The following is a 19339-nucleotide window of genomic DNA, read 5'->3' as shown; positions in this document are numbered from 1 at the left end:
CACACACACGGCTGGTCATATGTACAAAGTGGTCTCACACACACGGCTGGTCATATGTACAAAGTGGTCTCACACACACGGCTGGTCATATGTACTTAGATGTGGTGGTGGTTTAAAGAAGGATGATTCCCATAGGATCAGAGACTTAAATGTTTGGTCCCCAGTTGTAGAACTGTCTGGGAAGGATTAGGAGGTGTGGCTTTGTTGGAGGATATATGTCATTGGGGGTGGACTTTAAGGTTTCAAAAGCCCATGCCATGGTCAGTTAGCATTCTCATTCTCTCTCTCCCCCCTTTTCTTCTTCCCCTATCTCCCTCTCTCCCTCTCTCCTTCTTTGCATTGTCCTCTGGATCAGGATATAAGCTCTCAGCTACTGTTCTAGCATCATGTTCCCTTCTATGATGGTCATAAGCTCATTGTCTGAAACTGGAAGCCCAATAAATAAGCTCTTCTATAAATTGTCTTGGTCACAGTGTCTTAGCACAGCAAACAGAAAAGTAACTAAGATAGATACTCTTCAGCTTATCATGTGAAGGTACTTTGTATTTATGGTGTCCTTCATCTCAGGGACTGTAATCATTTATAACTTACTAGTTCATTAATTATTAAAATTACTTCATTTTGTGGTCCCAAATGAACTATAAGGCGGGGAAATGTATGAGCTGGTTACTTATAGCATTTAGTTTTTCAATATTTACTTTTCAATCATCATAGGCTCAAGGAATCCTAAATTACTCAAAAGTGTAAAAACTGAGTTTTCCCTTCAAAAAGTTGAAATGAATTCTTTCTTTCTTTTCTTCTTGTTCTTCTTCCACCTCCTCCTCCTTCAGCAGAGAAAAACAAAACAAAACAAAACAAAACAAAAAACCAAAAACACTTGAGACCATTAACTGTCAATTTATCTGGATTTTAGAATCTCTGGGTATGTCTATAAGGTGTTTGCAGAAGGACTTAACAGAGCAGGTAAGACTCACTCACCCTGAATATGTGTGGCATCACTGCATGAGCTTGGGTCCTGGACTGCATGAGGAGGAGAAGGTGGGCTGAACAGCACCTTTCAGCTCTCTCTGCTTCTTAACTGTCTAAGTCAGTGGTCTATTGCTGTGAAGAGACACCACGACCATGGCAACTCTTATAAAATAAAGCATTTTATTGGGACTTGCTCACAGTTTCAGAGGTTTAGCTCATTATCATCAGGGCAGGAAGCATGGCAGTAGGGAGCACGGTGGCAGGCAGGAGTAGTGATGGAGAAGTAGCTGAGAGCTACATCCTTATCTACAGGCAGAGAGAAAAGATACTGGGTCTCGCATGGGCGCTTGAAACCTCAAAGCCCACCCCAAGTGACCACTTCTTCCAACAAAGCCACTCCTCCCAATCCTTTCAAATAGTGCCACTTAATCACACACTCAGGAGGATGGGAGTTCCAGGCCAGCCTGATCTACAGAGTGAGTTCAAGGAGCACAGAGAAACTCTGTCTGGAAAAATCAAATAGTGTTACTCCCTGATCACCAAGCATTCATGAGACATGGGCACAGAGGCCTTAAAGGGACACATGGAATTTTAACTTGCATCATTTCTCTATTTCAATATATGACAAAAGAAGGTGAAGGCAAATGACAAGACCTGCCTTGTATTGGGAAGTCTTCTGCCCTAAGCCCAGAGTCACTTACAGTCAGGACTGTAAAATGCTTGTGTCTAACCCAGGAGGCCGGGCCCCTAGCAGGCTCTTAGTAAGAGCAGGTGACAAAGTTGCCCTCAGTGCCCTCAGGAAACAATCACTGTCTAGAGCAGAAGTAAATTGTCATGACACTGCCTCTCCAGTCTACATCATCCAAAGCAGTTTGCGACCTCAATAATTCAGATGTGAGATGCAGGTTAAAGTTCACAGTGTAAGAAGAAGCATAAGGATGAGATTTTTAAGCCTTCACCAGAGACCTGCTTTTGGTCAATAAGGCCTTCCTTTCAACCTCCAGGCTGAAAATCCCTCAAAATCCCTCCCTGGATGGCTGCAACTTTATATTTTATCAAAGGTGTGTGACCCTCCCTTAGACACGGAAAAGGCCAGGAGTCTTAGTGACAGCAACCACTCATTGTCAGAGTTCTTTTTAGATCCTCATGTTTTGAAATTTTAGTACATTTATTTATGTTTAGGGGTGTGTGTGTCACAATATGTGTGTGAGTGTTAAGTCACAGGACCGTGGGGTTCTTGAGGTCTGCTCCCTCCCACCATGTGGGTCATCAGGGCTGACAAAGATAAGCATTTTATCCACTGTGCCACCTCACCGTCCCTTTTTAGTCGTTTTATTTCCTAGAGGAATTAAAAATTCAGAAGAGGATTCTTTCCCTATCAGAAGAGAGCTTTAAACTGATACTAAACCAAAACTAAAGAACTAACCTTCTGGGCAATCTCTGGAAGGACTCAGGGAAACCCAGGACAATCAATCTAATGTTCCCAGAGCTGTTTTACCTCAGGCTCTGAGATTTAAAAAAAGTAAAGATTACAGCTAAAGTGAAGAACAGATGATAAAAATAGCAAATGCAGTAAGTATATGGGTCTAGTGAACTGCTGTCCAGCTGAAGGAGGTAACCTCATAGCCTGGACTACATCCTGTAGCTCACCTCTGCCAGGGACTAGTGCCTTCTGCAAGGCTTTCTTCAGAGAGCTGCAGCCATGTAGAAGTCCGTGGCTAGGAGAGATGGCCACGTGGGAGATGCCATAGATGGCCTCAGGGGTGGCTGTATACGCTGTCAATTTCTCTCCTGTGTCTTCTCCATCAACCTGGCAGGATGAAACATGGTATTTTATTTTCAGTCCTCTTCCTCTTAAGTTCTGGGGCTCCCCATGCCACTCATTCCCTCATTTCCAAACAGCCATGGCAGCTTCTGACCACAGGACCAGGAATGTATGCAGGAACAGAATGGAACAATCCCTGGTCAGTCTCCACCCTGCAGTCCGCACCAGGCACCCCAAGATGAAGATGGAGAAAGCATGCTCAGAAAGATGCCTTCCTGGTTCTCTTTGTGCTGTGGTCTGGTGCAGAGCTGCTGTGTATTCAGAGAGTTCCAAAATACAAACGAGACCTGTAGGTGTGAATGCTGTGCCAGTGTCTTATCACCTTTAATGTGAAGTCCAGGTGGCAGCCTACACAGTCCCCAATCCAGTGGGCCTGCATGCCTTTTATTCCATACCACTCTGGGAGGTCTGCCAACGCATCCTGCATGGCCTGGGGAAATAAAAAAAAAAAAAAAAAAAAAAGAAGAGAAAAGAAGAAAAAACAAAAGTAGTAAAGGTCCTGTGAGAATGAATGGCGCGGGGCTTGAGGAAGGAAAGGTAGGGACATGGAAGGAAGTTCTGGATGTCAGACTCCCTCAATACATCCTCATTCTGCTGCCTTAATCAAGATAGCAAAACACAACAGACACACTCAGTTCACAACCCATCTAAGCAAGATCAACCCCACCTACCTCTGTTCAACGTTTCATGAAAGAAAGCTAATAGACAAAGACCTCAATTAACACCTTTGCTGAATGTGTTTATTATAGCTTCTCTCCCCAAATCTGGGGGTCAAAAGAAGTTACAAATCTGCAGATGAGCTCCACCTCTCCCCATCTCTCCCTGCCAAACAAAGATCATTCCAGCTGACAACCTCCAATTCCCACAGAATTTTGTATCACCCTCCCCAGAATCACTTCACCCTTCCTTCTTCTTCCTGCTCCCGCTCTAACTCTTCCAAGTTCTCTAGTTCTCTAGTTCTCTCTCTCCCCCCCCCTCCCTGTGTGTGTGTGTGTGTGTGTGTGTGTGTGTGTGTGTGTGTGTGTGAGATATTGAGAGTCTTGATTTAGAGAGTCTTACATATCCCAGGCTAACCTTGAAATTCCAATCCTCCTGCTTCCCCCTACAGTGCTAACATTTCATGCTTGGCATACTGGCAGCCAATGATTTTGATTTGGTTTTTTGTTTGTTTGTTTGTTTGTTTTTCTTCCCAGATTGCACGTCAAGAATGGAAAAGCTCCTGGTGGAGGTGCTTAGCTTAAAACATTCAGATGGGGATGAGGCCCAAACATTCAAATAGGAAGAAATGTGAATGTTTTCATGTGTTAATTCTAGATAGACGCTGGCCTAAAATCTAAGCAAATCTATGAATATCTTTACAAAATAAAATAATTTTTTAATTGGCCAAATGAAATCAATATCTTAAAGCCCCAAACAAGCTCTTTTCAGTTCCCTGTGTGACACTCAGCCTTTGCTAGCCACAGCTGTCCATACTCTTTGTGGGGGCTGCAATTACCGAGCCAGCAGGCAGCAGTTCTGGTCTCATCTACCCATGGCAAGTAGTGCTGGCAGCTCCTCTTCCCATCCCTGCCAACCACAGGTATAGAAGTTCTCTTGGCTCACAGGATACAAAAACTTGGGGAAACACCAGGTTTTTACACTTTTTTTATAAAGTGATTTGGTGGAACATTCATTGAAGGCCCGAGGCAAGATGCCCTGTGCACAAACACATACAAATGAAAGTATCTACAAAAAAAATCATAGCTCTTACCTCCCAAGGGAGAAGAGATGGTTTATTCTGGAGTAGAACCAGAAACAGAGATTCAGGTTACATCAAATTCTATGTTCCAATGTGGTAACATTTTGATGATGTTTTTATAGCAACAGAACAAAGAAAGTCATAAATCAAGGCACTTTTTAAAGGCACTGGTACTAAGGGCAATGAGGCAGCTACAGCGAAGTGAGAAAAGCTCTGCTTTAGGCCTTGCATCCCATTTGACAGAATTTGCAGCCCTTTGCTTATTTGAATCTGGAGGTCTACTTATACATTCCAAAGAAAACAAGCTCTATTTATACTCTGCCAAGGATTTACCTAATGGACACAAAGACACCAGGTCAAATACAGAGGGGGCAATAAATGGCTAAGAGGGCTTGAGCTACCCCAAGAAAACTTGGGTCTGGATTTGCAACATCTTAACCTCTCTATATGTCTGTTTTTAATCAGTGAATTAGCAGCTTTCATTCACAAAAGTAAATCTGAGGAAGCCCTATGTCAGAGTTGGAGGAAAGCATCTCCCTCTACCCTACCCAATGGACCCTTGAGCAGAGTACAGTTTGGAAACTTTTTATTAACTATCCCCATTTAATAAGAGCAGTTAGCTAAAACTGATAACAGGAGTGAGGCATCCATCTCAGCTGCCTCCTTGTCTCGTATCTGGAAAAGCCCAGTCATCTCCCTCCCTCCCCTCATGGGTGACATAGCACGGCTGCCCGTGAGATACCACCCACACTGCTCTGCAGGACTAGCTTGCACTGTCTTTTCTCCCATCTCAGTTCTCTTTGTCAGCCAGTGGCTGCGTTCATGCATAGCACTCACAGTGAACAACTCTGCAGGGCAGGTTGAGAGGAAGCAACAGAACGCGCTGCACAGCAGCCTTTAATAAAACAGTCTTCTGTTCCAGAGTTCTGTTTCCGAGGTCAGAGTCTTTAGACCCTGGAACAGTAGTGCATGAAAGGGCTCCTGGACACAGCCTTGCTCCTAAGCTGACCACATGAACACACTGGGGCAAACACAGAGATCTTAAGATCCCTGTGGCAGACAGCTCTCAAGCCAAGCCAGATCCTAGTGCTCACTCCTCTGCCTGGACTATAGAAGCTGAAAAGCCATGTCTGTTTTGCACCTCCTTTAATGGTGGGTGTGGCCACATGACACAAAACACAAATGGAATTCTATTGGGGATGGGGGGGTTGTTGGACAAAGCTCTTGCTTTCAGATTAAAAAGGACTCATTTACACTGCTCCTGTTGTGTCTGCCTTGAATGGAGATGTGGTCTCTGGAGCTGCAGTAGCCATCTAGCAACCATAAGATCACAAGCAGGAAGAAAAGGCCAAGAGAAACCCTGGGAAGCCAAGTCTGGTCCCAGCAACTGCTTCTCATGATGTGGGAAAAGTAACTTCCTACTCACTCAAACCACGACGACTCTGGTTTTCAGTTGCTTGCAGTTGAAAACATTCTTAGTTGATCCAATGTCTTATCCTTATATACACAGCAGGACTTCTTTACTAGTTCATGACAATTTCTGTTATACCAGGTGTTCAAGATATCCCATCTCACCTAAGTGTAGATTCTACATGCTGGGACCATTAAGTCTAGATTCTGCAGGCAGGGACCATTGCAAAAGCATTTGGACTGGTACCTGTAGCCACACTGACCATTCCACAATGTTCTTATGAAAACACAACTATGGGAACAAGTGAGACGGCCCCATGGTTAAGAGTGCTTTCTTCTCTTGAGAAGACCTGAGTTCTGTTTCCAGCACCACTTTGGGTGGCTCACAACCAGATGTAACTCCAGTTCCAAGGAATCCAAAACTTCCAGCCTCCTCAGGCACATGTACTCACATACACAGAGCCACACACAAACATACCATTTTTGAAAACGTATAAATCTTTTTGAAAAAAGGCTACCCCATAATTCTGACATCAGTGCCTTCTTTACAATATTTCATGATTTCATATGGCTCTTTTGCTGAAGTCAAAATTTGTAAGAATTAATGTAGCCCCTAATTACCTCTCCAGACCTACTTTGAGTCTTCTTCCCACATGGCTCTCAGTTTAACATACACTGTCCATCTCTTAGCTTTTCAACCCCAAGTGGTGGTTTGAATAAAAATGACCCCTATAGACACACGTTTGAAAACTCAGTCCCTAGGAAGTGACAAGTGTGGCCTTGTTGGAGGAAGTGTGTCACTGTGTGGGCAGACTCATATGTGAGGTCTCATATCCTTAAGCTACACCCAGTGTGGTACAGTCTCATTCTGCTGCCTGTGTGTGGATCAAGATGTAGAACTCTCAGTTCCTTCTCCAGCACCATGTCTGCCTGTGTGCTGTCATGCTTCCTGCCATGATAATGGACTAAACCTCTGAATGTAAGCCAACCCCAATTAAATGCTTTCCTTTATAAGAGTTGCTGTGGTCATGGTGTCTCATCACAGCAATAGAAGCCCTGAGACACCCATCACACATCCCTCACTGCACTGAATTGGTGCTATGTCTATTTCCTCTAACTTGTCCCTGTGCAGCCCAACACTGAGGCTTTTAATTCAGATATACCCAGCTGGTCCAGATTCTCAGTCAGTTCAGTGTTAAAGGTGGCTTCTGCTCTCCTGAGATTCAAAACAATCACCTTTTCTTTTAAGTCCTATTCATTTATATAACAAATGCCTTCATGTTATCAACTAACTTCAACTTCTGGGTCTATGTCCGTTGGGTCACAGTATTTTTCTTTTTAAAAATGTAGTAATTTTGTTTGTTTTGTTTTTCAAGACAGGGTTTCTTTGTCCTGATAGCCTTTATCTTTGATAGTCTTGGCTGTCCTAGAACTAGCTCTGAAGATCGGCCTTGCCTTGAACTCACAGAGGTCTGTCTGCCTCCACCTCCCTGAGTGCTAAGATTAAAGGTGTGCACCATCACCACCTGGCAAATGTAGTAACTTTTATTACCTGTTGGGCACTGCAGATGATACTCTAAAGGGGTGCTGATCATGCATGACTCCCCTTGGATCTATTTTATTCTAGAAATTCTATCTGACCCCCACAGAGGCTTACTTTTAATCTTCAATAAGGCAACTCTGTTCTGTTTTTGTCCTCAGTCATAGGGTGTTATTCAAGCTTCCAACTATGGCCTGGGGGGTTCAGTGTCTCTCTTAGCCACGTGTAACACACAGCTTTCCATGTGCCTCACAGCCCTGGATCTGCTCTCCTACCAGGGTCCCCAAATGTGCCAGCATCATGGACTCTCCCTCTTCTTCCAATTTTCAGTGCTAACCTCCTAAGAGCTTTTTCAATAAATCTGCACAGGAGTTCAGCAAGAACCAAGAGTTACCATGGTAACTCACCATTCTGCTTGAACAGTTGAAAATTCACAGCTGACCGTTTAAAGAACAGAGCCCCTGGTCAGGTTATTACATTTCCAACTAGAAGCAGAGGTCAAAACATAGGAGCTAACCAGGTGTCCTTCCAATACTGCCATCAGTTTCATGGCACATCAGCTAGGGGACTGGTACCCCTCCTTTCCAATATGCCATCAGAGAGTCTCTGGAGGGGAGGGAGAGGAGAAGAAATGACCCCCACTCAGGAATATGATAGACCTAAGGCTAGCAGAAAGGGGCTGCACAGGAAGCTCTGCTCTCAGCTTTGCTCCCCTCCAGGCAAGCTAACAAGCTCTTTTGAACCTGTCCAGATCCATGCCCAGGGTCATGTATCAGAATGAACGAAAAGGAAATGAGTCTCCCTGCAGGTAGTCTTTAGAGGGAGGACACTGAGGGTCTGCTGAACTGGTGGGATGTGGTTTTATTTTGGTCCAGAAGTTGCCTAGGACTGTGCTTTCTCTATACATGAGTCTTAGATACTATAACTGACCTGAGTTATCTGCAGATGAGACCCAGACTTTGTCTGTGTATACCATAGGTTGCCTTTGAAATTCAGCTTAAAACAGAAGCACTGAGTCTTATATACATACAGAACTCAGGACTTTGTCCAGGCCACTATGACTTACTAAGGAACTCTGTTTCCATAGCTGTCTTTGTCTTGATCTCTTAACATAGAATCAGCCAGAAGGTGCTTGAAGCATCATCAGGTCTAATTGCTCAACTTACTTATCAGGAAACTGAGGTCCAGGGCAACCTGCACAAACAATCAAAGGCATAGGAGAGCCTCAATCTGGAGCTTTGTACTTGGACCAGCTCACTCCTCCTCTCTGGCCTTCCCTCCTGGAGACCAGTCAGCCCTTTACTTCTGGGCTACTATAAGCGATGGCACAGAGAAACTAACTCAAGCCCTCTGGAGCATCACAAAGACTCATTCCCTTTTTGGATGTATAATTGCAGATAGAATTACTGCTGCTTTGAGGACAACTCACTGAAGAAGAACGGTAATGACCTCCAGGTGTCTTTCTTGCTAAAACTTCAAGACCCTTGCCCACCACCCTGTATGTATTGAATAACACTGAGGCTCTCTGCCTCCCATGTCTTAGGACTCTGCTTAGGCTCCTTCAACAGAGTTGACAGTGTGCTATACCCACACACTGGGCATTATTGAGAGCCTCTGACCACCACTTACCTTTGCATATGCAGTTGTCTTAATGAACCACTGTCGGAGGTATTTCTTCTCTACTTTGGCTCCAGAACGCCATGAACAGCCATATTCATTCACCTGCTCATTGGCTAGCACTGTTTGATCCACTGGATCCCAGTTAACCAAGGCCTGTTAAGATATAGGAGACAGGGGAATACACTGCGATGAATGCCCTGTGGAGGCTGTAATGTTAGTGTGGCTCCAAGACTGAGGGCATCTTTGGGGTGAGCTGCTTGGCCAACGTGACAAGAACACATAAAATGCCTTTGTTAGAATAGGCTTGGGGAAGATGGACATCTATGAGCACATGGCCAATTCAACCTTAGGTTTTTCTTGATGATATGATAAACATTCAGGATTAAAAATTTTAGAACACTTTGGAAAAAAAGAAAAAAAAAGATATCTATTTAAAGTTTGGGAGAATAGGGGTTATATTTTGCAGAGGAATTAAATATACTGGTCTTTAATAATAACACTGTTTACTGAGTTATAACCAAGTGCTAGTTCCCATGCTAAGCTGTTTTACAGCTAAGTAGCTATATAGCTCAGGGTTAGCTTCAAACTTGAGCTATTCCTGCCTCAGTCTCTCGAGAGCAGGGATTACAGTTGTGTGCCACTACCCTGGGCTTATGTGAGGCCCTTTAATGCTCACAATCAACTTTGTAGTAAGTAGAACCATCAGAGAATCCTATTCTCAGAGAATCCTATTACAGAGAATGATGATAAGTAGAGAAGCAATATAACAAACCTAAGATCCCAGAGACACCGACAGACAGGGAAGGAATTTGGGTCTCAAGAAACTAAATTATGCTTGTAATCTTAAAGATTGTAGTTTAAGTTAATATGGAATATACAAAAGTAGATAAGTCTTAAGTGAACAATTAATGAATTTTTAAATGAGTGAACATGTGACCACAACTCTTGTTAAAATATAGAACATTTTCAGCACCTCCAGAAAACTGTTACACTTTCTGCCTTCGACATTGTACCCCATGGGTAACAACTCCGAGTCCCACTCACAGATTCATTTGGTTGATAGAACACATGGTCTTACCCATGATGAAGGCACTCCAGAGTTCCTGTTAGTTTCAGTCTTTGTTTAAAACAAATACCTCTGCCTACCCTTACCACTCTGTGACATTCATGTGCCTCCTGGTAAAGGAAGGCACCGAGTACAAAGCAATCTGGGGATTGCTCTACTGACTTGAGAAGCACTGCTTAAAAACTTAGTGGAAGACTATGTAACGTGCAATTTCTCAGCACCAGAAAGTATTCACAGTAATTCCGACAGAGACTGTGCTAGCAACCATGTGCCTCACAGACCCTTCTTCCTTCCTGCTCATGGCCGTTTGCCTTGCTGTGAGAAACTATGGTGAGCTGAAGGAGGTGCTGTAGCACTGTCAGACAGCCTGTCCTGCTGGGTCAGCGGCCTAACACTGCCCTCCAGCCCAAGTCAAATGGCAAGGGTGTTCTCTGTCATCTGTGCTAGACACCTTCCAGTCCTTCAAGGCTGTGCTAAAGTCAGCACAGTCAGTGGCGTTTTCAAGTTGTGTTGGGATCTGACTGGTTCTGGATATTTCCCACACTTATATAAAGGTCAGGGTGGTGAGAGGTTAGCCATCAGCCATAATCTGGGTTATGATTTTACAACTGCAAGTAGTTTAGTCACACACAAAAATTGAAGCTATGCCATCTGGAATCAGATGAGAAGATGAACCTTGAACAATTGATTTCTCTAACATGGGGTCTCCTAGGTCTTTACCTCATAAGTAATAGAGATGTCCAGGGTAGTAAGTATCTAGGACCTAAAAGTTTTAGGTTCATAAACTTAAGAAAACTGGCTCATCTTTTATTACCACTAACACCAGGCAGATTTCAGGAGGTAAAAAGAAAGGACTGAATACTACTGCTTTAGTTTTGGTAGTGCTCGGTCTGCTGCAGATGAGTCTGTGAACCTAAAGTGGCTTTCATCTTTACCGTTGTGCAAACAGGACTTTCTTTGTTTCTCACCTAAAAGTTACTACTTCTGTTTTGTTTTGGTACTTTTGAGACAGGGTCTCAGTATGTAGCTCAGGCTGTCCTGGAACTCATTGTGTAGACCAGGCTGGTATGAACTCACTGAGACCTGCCTGCCTCTGCCTCTTATATAAAGATTAAATGTGTAGGCGCGCCACCACACCTGGATAACAGCAATGATTCTAAGATGGAGAGGATTTATAAAATCTTAAAAAGGAAGCTAACATGAACTTACCTCCTTTTGATAGGCCAGCCCAGCTTCATAGAGTTTGATAAACAGGTACTGAGTCCATTTGTAGTAATCTGGCAAACACGTAGTGATTTCCTGCCAAAAAGGGAAGAGGTATAAATGCACAGTCAGGCACTTCACCACACACACCACAACTTAGAGATTCGGTTTTTAAAAGCAATTAAATTGCAAATTTACCAACCTATTTCCTAAGTCTCAAAAGTGGGTGAAGAAGCCATTTACGCTGGGAAGAAAGAAATGATGTCCTTGGACTGTCTCCCCATCTTTTCTAGATGTGTTGTTCAATGAGAATAGTCTCAGGTTTCATGGAAGAAGTTACAGAATAGGAAACAGCTATGAACTTTTTTTTTTTAAAGAATTTTGTTCATTAATTTATTTTACTTATATGAGTACACTGTAGCTGTCTTCGGACACACCAGAAGAGGGCATCAGATCCTATTACAGATGGTTATGAGCCACAGTGTGGTTGCTGGGAATTGAACTCAGGATCTCTGGAAGAGCACTTAATGTTCTTAACCACTGAGCCATCTCTCCAGCCCCAACTTTTTTTTTTTAAGATTTAATAGTTTTTGTATGTATGTGGGTGTGGGAGTATATGCACATGAGTGCTGTTGTTGACTGAGGCTAGAAGAAGCCATCAGATCACTTGTAACTGGAGTTACAGGTGGCTGTGAGATACCAAATATGAGTGTTGGAAACTGAACTTGGTGACCCGCAAATGCTCTTAACTGCTGAGTCATCTTTCCAATCCAGCTATGAACATTTTTTTGCCAGGATAAACACATGCTGGGGGGCCAAGAATACAGCTCATCTGAAAAGCAATCACAAATGTCAAGAGTATTCGTTCACTGTGATGTGATTCTTACTTCATAATAAATCTTTTGTCTACACAGAGCCTAGGTCTAATAGCTTATCTAGCCTCATTATTTTTTCTTTATTATATAACATGAATCAAGCTATTGTCTACATGGGGAGATGAATCACAAGTTCCTAAAGTTTACTTTCTGACTGAAAAACAAGTTTAATATAGAATTTAAAAACCAGGGCTTCATGCATGTTAGGCAAGGACTCTACCAACTGAGCTGCATTCCTAGCTTTTCTTGGCTGTTTTATATGATGTTTTGTTATTATTGTTGTTTTAAGTAGCAGAGTCCTAATTTTAAAAAAACAATTATATTATTTGGGTGTTACTGGGAATCAAACCCAAGGCCTCAGGCATGCTAACAAGTGTTCCAACATTGAGCTATAACCCCAGACCAGAAAACAAGTTTTTAATAATGCGGAACAGGGGTTAGAGAGATAGCTTAGCAATTAATAGCTCAGCAAAGAGAACTGGCTGTTTTTCTAGAAGGTCTTGAGTTTAATTCCCAGTACCCACACGTGGCTCAAAACTATTTATAATTGTAGTCCCATGGAATCTGATGTCCTAGTGTGAAGACATACATGCAGACAAAACACTAATACACATAAAATACATAAATAAAAATTTTAAAGATGCAAAATAACTCAACTCTGACTACCATCTCCATCTCCCCATTGTGAGTCACAGACAAATCTGCCAATATAATGGTGGTTCCAAGCAGTCCGGCCCTCGCCAAAACCTAAGCTGTGGTAAATCACCAGCTCCCAGGGACTCCTCGGGCACCTGATATGTAGGGGTGCCAGGCATGAGGAAACTGCCAGCTCCAGGATCAGACTAGCAGGCAGGGAGTAGCTTGTCTCCCCAGATCCTGTTATCGTTGCCAATGTTGCCTTCTCAGCCCTGGCCTGCTAGTAGGGCACAGACTCACTCTCTTTAGTTATCTAGACAAATACCTTTAAAACTTTCATTGTTAACAAACATGTCAGGAGCTGTCTTCTACTCTGTTTTACTCATCATCTTATGCTCTCCAGCACTGAAATGCCCCCAAATGCTGCTGAATTGAGAATAAACCTGACACATGAGTCTATATACAAAAGCACATCTGTATATCTCATATAAGTTTCACAGCTAAATTCTCACTGTGCTGTGGTCACAAACACACAGAGAAAATAGAATTGAATTGAAGGGTAGAATGGGTGAGAATTATGGGAAATATATTAGACCTTGTTATGGTAGAAATTATCTTTTTAAAAAACTTTTATCCACTACAGTTTTAAGGAAGTACATAAAGCAAATATAAAAAAGTCAAGCTGTTAAATCTAGGGATGGGGCCCATTAACACTTTATTTTGTGTTTATTTGAGTTGCTCATAATGAAATATCAAATCTTTCTAATTAATATATAAATATGCATTATAATGAAAATATTTTATAAGAAATATTTTATAATGTACTCTTAGACCTGCTTCTATGTATATTTTTAAATGCACTTCTTGGATCCCTTGGATCTGCTTCTAGACACTGAGTAAAGTTCACACTGCAATAGAGCAGCATTATCTTTAACTAGGTCTGTGGTTTTGAAAATCAGTTTACCTGAGGTAGAAAAGGAAGGGTAGATGGAGCCTTCATCCAGCCAGCCATCTACCTGTGTTCCTTTTGGGCATCATTAGCTCAAGATGAAAGAGTCTGCACCTCCATTTTCTCCCTAACTTCCCATGTGAACTTGACCTGTTTCATTTGTTTCTTCTACAGCTGCCATCTAGAGAAAACATAATGCTAGCTGCTGCATGGCCAGGGTCACTGTTGTGCAACTGCCTGAGGGGACCAGGACTGAGGAGGTTACTGTGGTTCCCCATGCTGCACCTTCCTAGCTGTCTTATGACTAACTGAACAATGTACATTTTGAGAGCCACAGATTTCCTTTGGAGACTGCCATGATTTGCTCATTAGAACAAAAGAAAATTCCAGACTTCTAAAATTATCAAAGGCATTTTTAAAAATTATATCACTTAAAAGCTTTTAGTTTAGCCAACTGGCTAAAAATCAAAACCCTCTTTTTAGATGTTCACTGTGAACTACTTACTGAAAACACAGTTCTACAGTCAAGAGGCCATAGGGCTTAACACCCATGAAAATATTAACGCAACAGCCTCCCTCTCTCTAAAGCAGAGACTCTGCTCCCTGGGAATTATCTGGCAATGTCTATAAACAATTCTTTGTCACTGTTTTGTGGTGTGTGTGTGTGTGTGTGTGTGTGTGTGTGNGAGAGAGAGAGAGAGAGAGAGAGAGAGAGAGAGAGAGAGAGAGAGAGAGAGAGAGAGAGAGAGAGAGAGAGCACATACATACACACATGCTCACCAACTAGTGGACATGTGATTTAATACTGCAGAGCTACTATAAAGGAGAGTGCCCTAACCTGGCAGTGGTGGCACACACCTTTAATTCTAGCACTGTGGAGGCAGAAGTAGGTGGATCTCTGTGAGTTCAAGGCCAGCTTGGTCTACAGAGTGAGTTCCAGACAGCCAAGGCTAAACAGAGAGAGACCCTGTCTTGAAAAACAAAACAAACAGCTCCCTCAAATTATCTAGCTAATCATAGCTTTCATTTTTGTGGATAGGGTCTTGTATGTAACTCAGGCTGGCCTTACACTCAGGGTAATCTTCCTGTCTTACCCTCCCAAGTACTAGGATTACAGGGGTGAGGCACCATATGCTGTTTTCAGCTTTAAATGTTAATAGAACAATGTTGATCTAAAGGTTTATATTATTTCATTTTAGGTATGAAGTCACAGGCAGATCAAAGGAACATTAGCCAGATAACTCTCTAGTGGGCAGCCCACAAAGTGACAAAGAAGGTTAAATCTCATCTCCTGGGGCTAGTCCATTTACTGAGTTTCTCTCCTCCATCAGATATGACTCCTTCAATGAACATGACTGGCAAACTACTGGGAACCTTGCCCAGACACAGGTCAGAGCTGGAATGCTGTTTGCTGGGGACATGTGATTTTTTTTTTTATTATAACATCTAAATTTTAAATAATTTAATATGTCCCTAAGTGGTGGTCTGACTTAAAAATTTTCATGTAATAAATGTTTGTTTTGAAGTTAGAAAGGAATGTGGTTACAGATATTGATGTATCCCTCCCATAAAACAGATGTCAACACAGAAGTGTTTAAAGATCACCTCCTGGAATCTAGCCCATGAACCCAAATATTCAAATCCAACCACATCTGCAGGGCCCACTCAGGCACCTTGCATATGTGGGGTGGGGCTCCCTGCTATCCTCATCTGCCCACAGGCATGAATGGCACCAGCTGGTAAGTAAGACTTCTTGGTGAAACCATCAGAAAAAGAAAGTAAGACCGACTGACCCTAAATCCCCCAACATTGCTCTTCCTTACTTTTCCCTGTTTTCAGATAAGTTCACACAGGTGGAGAGCTGGCTCAGAGCTGAAAGGCACTTGCTGCTCTTGCAAAGGACTGGGGTTCAGTTCCAAGTATACATTTGGCAGCTCAGACCTGTCTGTAAGTCCAGTTCCAAGAGATCTGATTTTCTTTAGGCATGCACATGGTGCACATCCAAACATGCAGGAAATCATTCACACACAAATAAGCCCACACCTGCATCAAGGTACTGTTGGTTTAACACAAAGTCAGGTAACTCAAGTGCAGGGCTCTAAAAGCAAATACAACTCACTCTACACAGATCTCTATCGAAGTATCAGCTGTTACATCCTGTGAGCTCCAGAGAGCACCATCTAGCTATCTATCTGAGATCTCGGTGAAGTGGCTCCTGCAATCTTACACTTTACACTGTCTGAGGTTGGTGTTGAAAATATTTCAAAGGTTTATAGGACCCAAGGCAAAAGATACGCTCTCTCAGAACACAAAGAGGGACAAAACAACCTCTTGGAAACCAATTATCCTCCCTTAATGACCTTGAATAACTTAACCGAACAACTAATCCAATGTCACAGTGACTTGTGGCCCAGTAATTTGGCATCGACAATGTCCAAGGGGCTGAGGCAGCACTGCCTGGTTATGTCTGCAGTACAGAAAGACATGTGCACTGGATGTTAGGATCACGGCATTCAGGACCCATCTGGTGCTCTGCGACTCCTTTACTCTAGAAGTATCTAGATGAGTGAGACGTCAGGGAAGCACACTCAGAGGTCTCTCAGCGATCCCTAGGCAGAAAGGGACACACAGTGTGATACAGCTTAGCACAGTACTGGTTTGGGTCTGTTAGCTCTTCCTGTGGGTTTTGTCTGGGGATTTTTCTTTTTTCTCTTTCTCTATAGAAAGCTCATAGCAGGGGGCTGAGGCAGGAGGACTGAAGGTTTGAGGCCAGCCTGGGTTATACAACGAGTCTCAGACATTCATTACACAGCTAATGACGAGAGGGAGAAGAGCTGCAGGACTGTGACATACACAAGATGCAGGCAGCAGAGTAAGTGTGAGGGCAAGGAGCTGGGTGCTGGTTTTGGAAAGGCAGCTACCACAGAGTTTAGTGCTGGAATGCTTGTGCAGTGTGCAAGAGGCTCTGGATTCAATCCCTAGTACAAGAAGGGGAGAGAAGGCCAGTGAGATGGCTCATCAGGTAAGTGTGCTTGCTTTCACACACGTGCTTCTAGCCTTGGAGACCCAGCCAAGCTGCCCAAGTCCAAACAATAAGTAAACCTCAAGAAAAGTTGATAATAAGAGAGGCAATGACTCGATGGTGATGAGGACAAGTGGGGAACAGTTCACCACCAAACTAGGCTAAAGCTTAAAGGCCAAATGTTCTTCCCTCATTCAGGATGTAGCACTGTCTAGACTTGTTATTTATGCTCCTAAACATTATTCACTTCTCAAGCAGGCTGTCAGATTATGAGGAAATGAAGGAGCACAGGGCTACATGCAGAAGCCTCAGCCATGGATGACCTGGACCATTGCAATCAGATGACTCTCTCTGACCTCACTAGTGTTTTCTGACACAGATGTTGCCACCACTATAAAAATGAAGAAATCTGGTGAAGATCAGCCTGACTTTCCAACACTGCCAACCCTCAGATGTATATTGAAGGTTCATGAGTCTTCATTAAACAAAACACTGAGTCCAGGGGTTAAGGGTATTTACAAAACAGTCAAAGCTAGATGTGGTAACATACACCCACAATTGCATACTCAGGAGGATGAGGCAGGAGAATCCCCATGAATTTGAGATCAGTCTGAGCTACATACACAATGAGTTTCAGGGTAACCTGGTCTATAGCATGATGCCCCTTTCCAAAACAAAGCAAGGCAAAGCAACTCTGGCCTGAAGCAGAGTTTTAGATAATTTTATAAATAAAGCAGGTTTTTAAAGAAAGGAGTACACCATTGTTCCTGGTTCATTCACAGCAGCTCATCTGAGAAGAGTCTCCCTAACACTCCCTAACACACCCTCACACACCCTAACACACTCCCTAACACACCCTCACACACCCTAACACACTCCCTAACACACCCTAACACACCCTAACACACTCCCTAACACACCCTAACACACTCCCTAACATACTCCCTAACATACCCTAACACACCCTAACACACTCCCTAACACATCCTAACACACCCTAACACACTCCCTAACACACCATACAGTGATTTAAGAAATCTGTGCGCAGAGCCTCCAAAACTCCAAAGACAAATGGAGAAATGTGTTTATTATTAGCAATTTCCAAATAAAAAACACAGAACAGTAGTAGCCTTTGGGAAGGAGGTCCCGTGCTCAATGATCTAGTGTCATACTGGCTCAGCAGTATACTTCTGCTCTCTTAATTCACCAGTGAGAAGACACTGAATAAGGTCACCTGCTGAGTCATTTGTTTGTTTGTTTGTTTGTTTTGTTTTCCAAGACAGGGTTTCTCCACATAGCCCTGGCTATCCTGGAACTTGCTCTGTAGACCAGGCTGGACTCAAACTCAGAGAAACTTGTCTGCCTCGGCTTCCTGAGTGCTGGGATTACAGGCTTGTGCTACCACTACCACCAGGCCAGCTGATGGGTCTTTATGCTAAGACAGTCACTGGTAGGCAGGGGGATTAGAAGAAAAGAAATGGATCTGCCATTATGCACATGCGTTCACTCATAACTCAACTCCAGAGTATTGTCCAGGGAAGAGAATGACAGGGAGAGCTGGCATTCCAGGTCAGGCTATACACATCTGGGCTCAGGTCCAGGAAGATGACCTTTCCTCCACCTCTGAGAAGTCTGAGGACTTTTACAGTCTCACCATCTTCCTCAGCACTTCATCCATGTCCGTCTGCCCCCTTTGGAAAAGAAAAGCAAGCTTCTGCTACCTTTATATCCACCAGCTTCCCAGGCCAGGGCTGGCTTTTCTCCTCTCAAGGTCCTGTTGCATTCCCTCCTAGCTGCATCCTTCCCAGTGGCTCCTTGACATTGTCAGGACCACACTATGCCACGTGGCTTCCCTCCTCCTTTCTGGACCATCATCCCCATGGTCCTTCAGCCAGGCTTACTGAAACCCGCTGTGGCCTTCTCCTGGCCTCTTTCTCTCGTTCCTCGTCCTTCCATCTGTCAGTTTCCATCTTTACCTGTAACGCCTATTCCTTCCCTGCTCACCTCTTTGCAGAATTGAAAGGAAAGGTGTTAATATCAGGGTAATTAATTAATCTTGAACCTAACATTTGTCTAAGCACTCATTTTCAGGCTTTTATGTTCTTCCATGTAGGACTATCTTTAGGCTGAAAATGAACATTTAAAGAAATCCAAAACTGACAAATGCTAGGCACCACATTTTTATAGTGTGTTTTTTTCTTAAAGGTCTTGCTTTCTGAATCCAGGGCCACAAGTTAAGTTCTTAGGTGATTTGAAAGGTTTGCTTTCTACATTTCTTAAAGAAAATTTAGAATATTAACAGCAGGGAGATTGAAGCCAGCAGTTTTGAAGACACTGTCTTATTGAAAATAGCTCTTAGCTCCCCTTCAGAAGGGGTAGGGGAGAGGAAGGGAGGGAGGGAGGGAGGGAGGGAGGGAGAGAGAAAGAGAGAGAGAGAGAGAGAGAGAGAGAGAGAGAGCTTCCAGGTGCTGTCTGTTGTTCTCAGC

General features: G+C 43.2%; 1 protein-coding gene across 1 annotated transcript in view; it reads right to left on the bottom strand.

The window, feature by feature from the left end:
* Lars2 (leucyl-tRNA synthetase 2, mitochondrial) overlaps window positions 1–19339 on the bottom strand; it is a 99945-nt gene that overhangs the window by 43863 nt on the left and 36743 nt on the right. Inside the window, exons 6-9 of the mRNA XM_021206583.2 lie at window positions 11378–11467; window positions 9112–9255; window positions 3117–3224; window positions 2620–2779 (exon numbers count right to left, since the gene is read on the bottom strand). Of these exons, the coding sequence (XP_021062242.1) occupies window positions 2620–2779; window positions 3117–3224; window positions 9112–9255; window positions 11378–11467 (502 nt within the window). The remainder of the gene's footprint in view (window positions 1–2619; window positions 2780–3116; window positions 3225–9111; window positions 9256–11377; window positions 11468–19339) is intronic.

Source organism: Mus pahari, chromosome 10, assembly GCF_900095145.1.
Source record: "Mus pahari chromosome 10, PAHARI_EIJ_v1.1, whole genome shotgun sequence".
NCBI classification, from domain to species: Eukaryota; Metazoa; Chordata; class Mammalia; order Rodentia; family Muridae; genus Mus; species Mus pahari.
The sequence above is the reverse complement of the archived record's forward strand: the minus strand, read 5'-3'. Positions and strand labels throughout refer to the sequence as shown.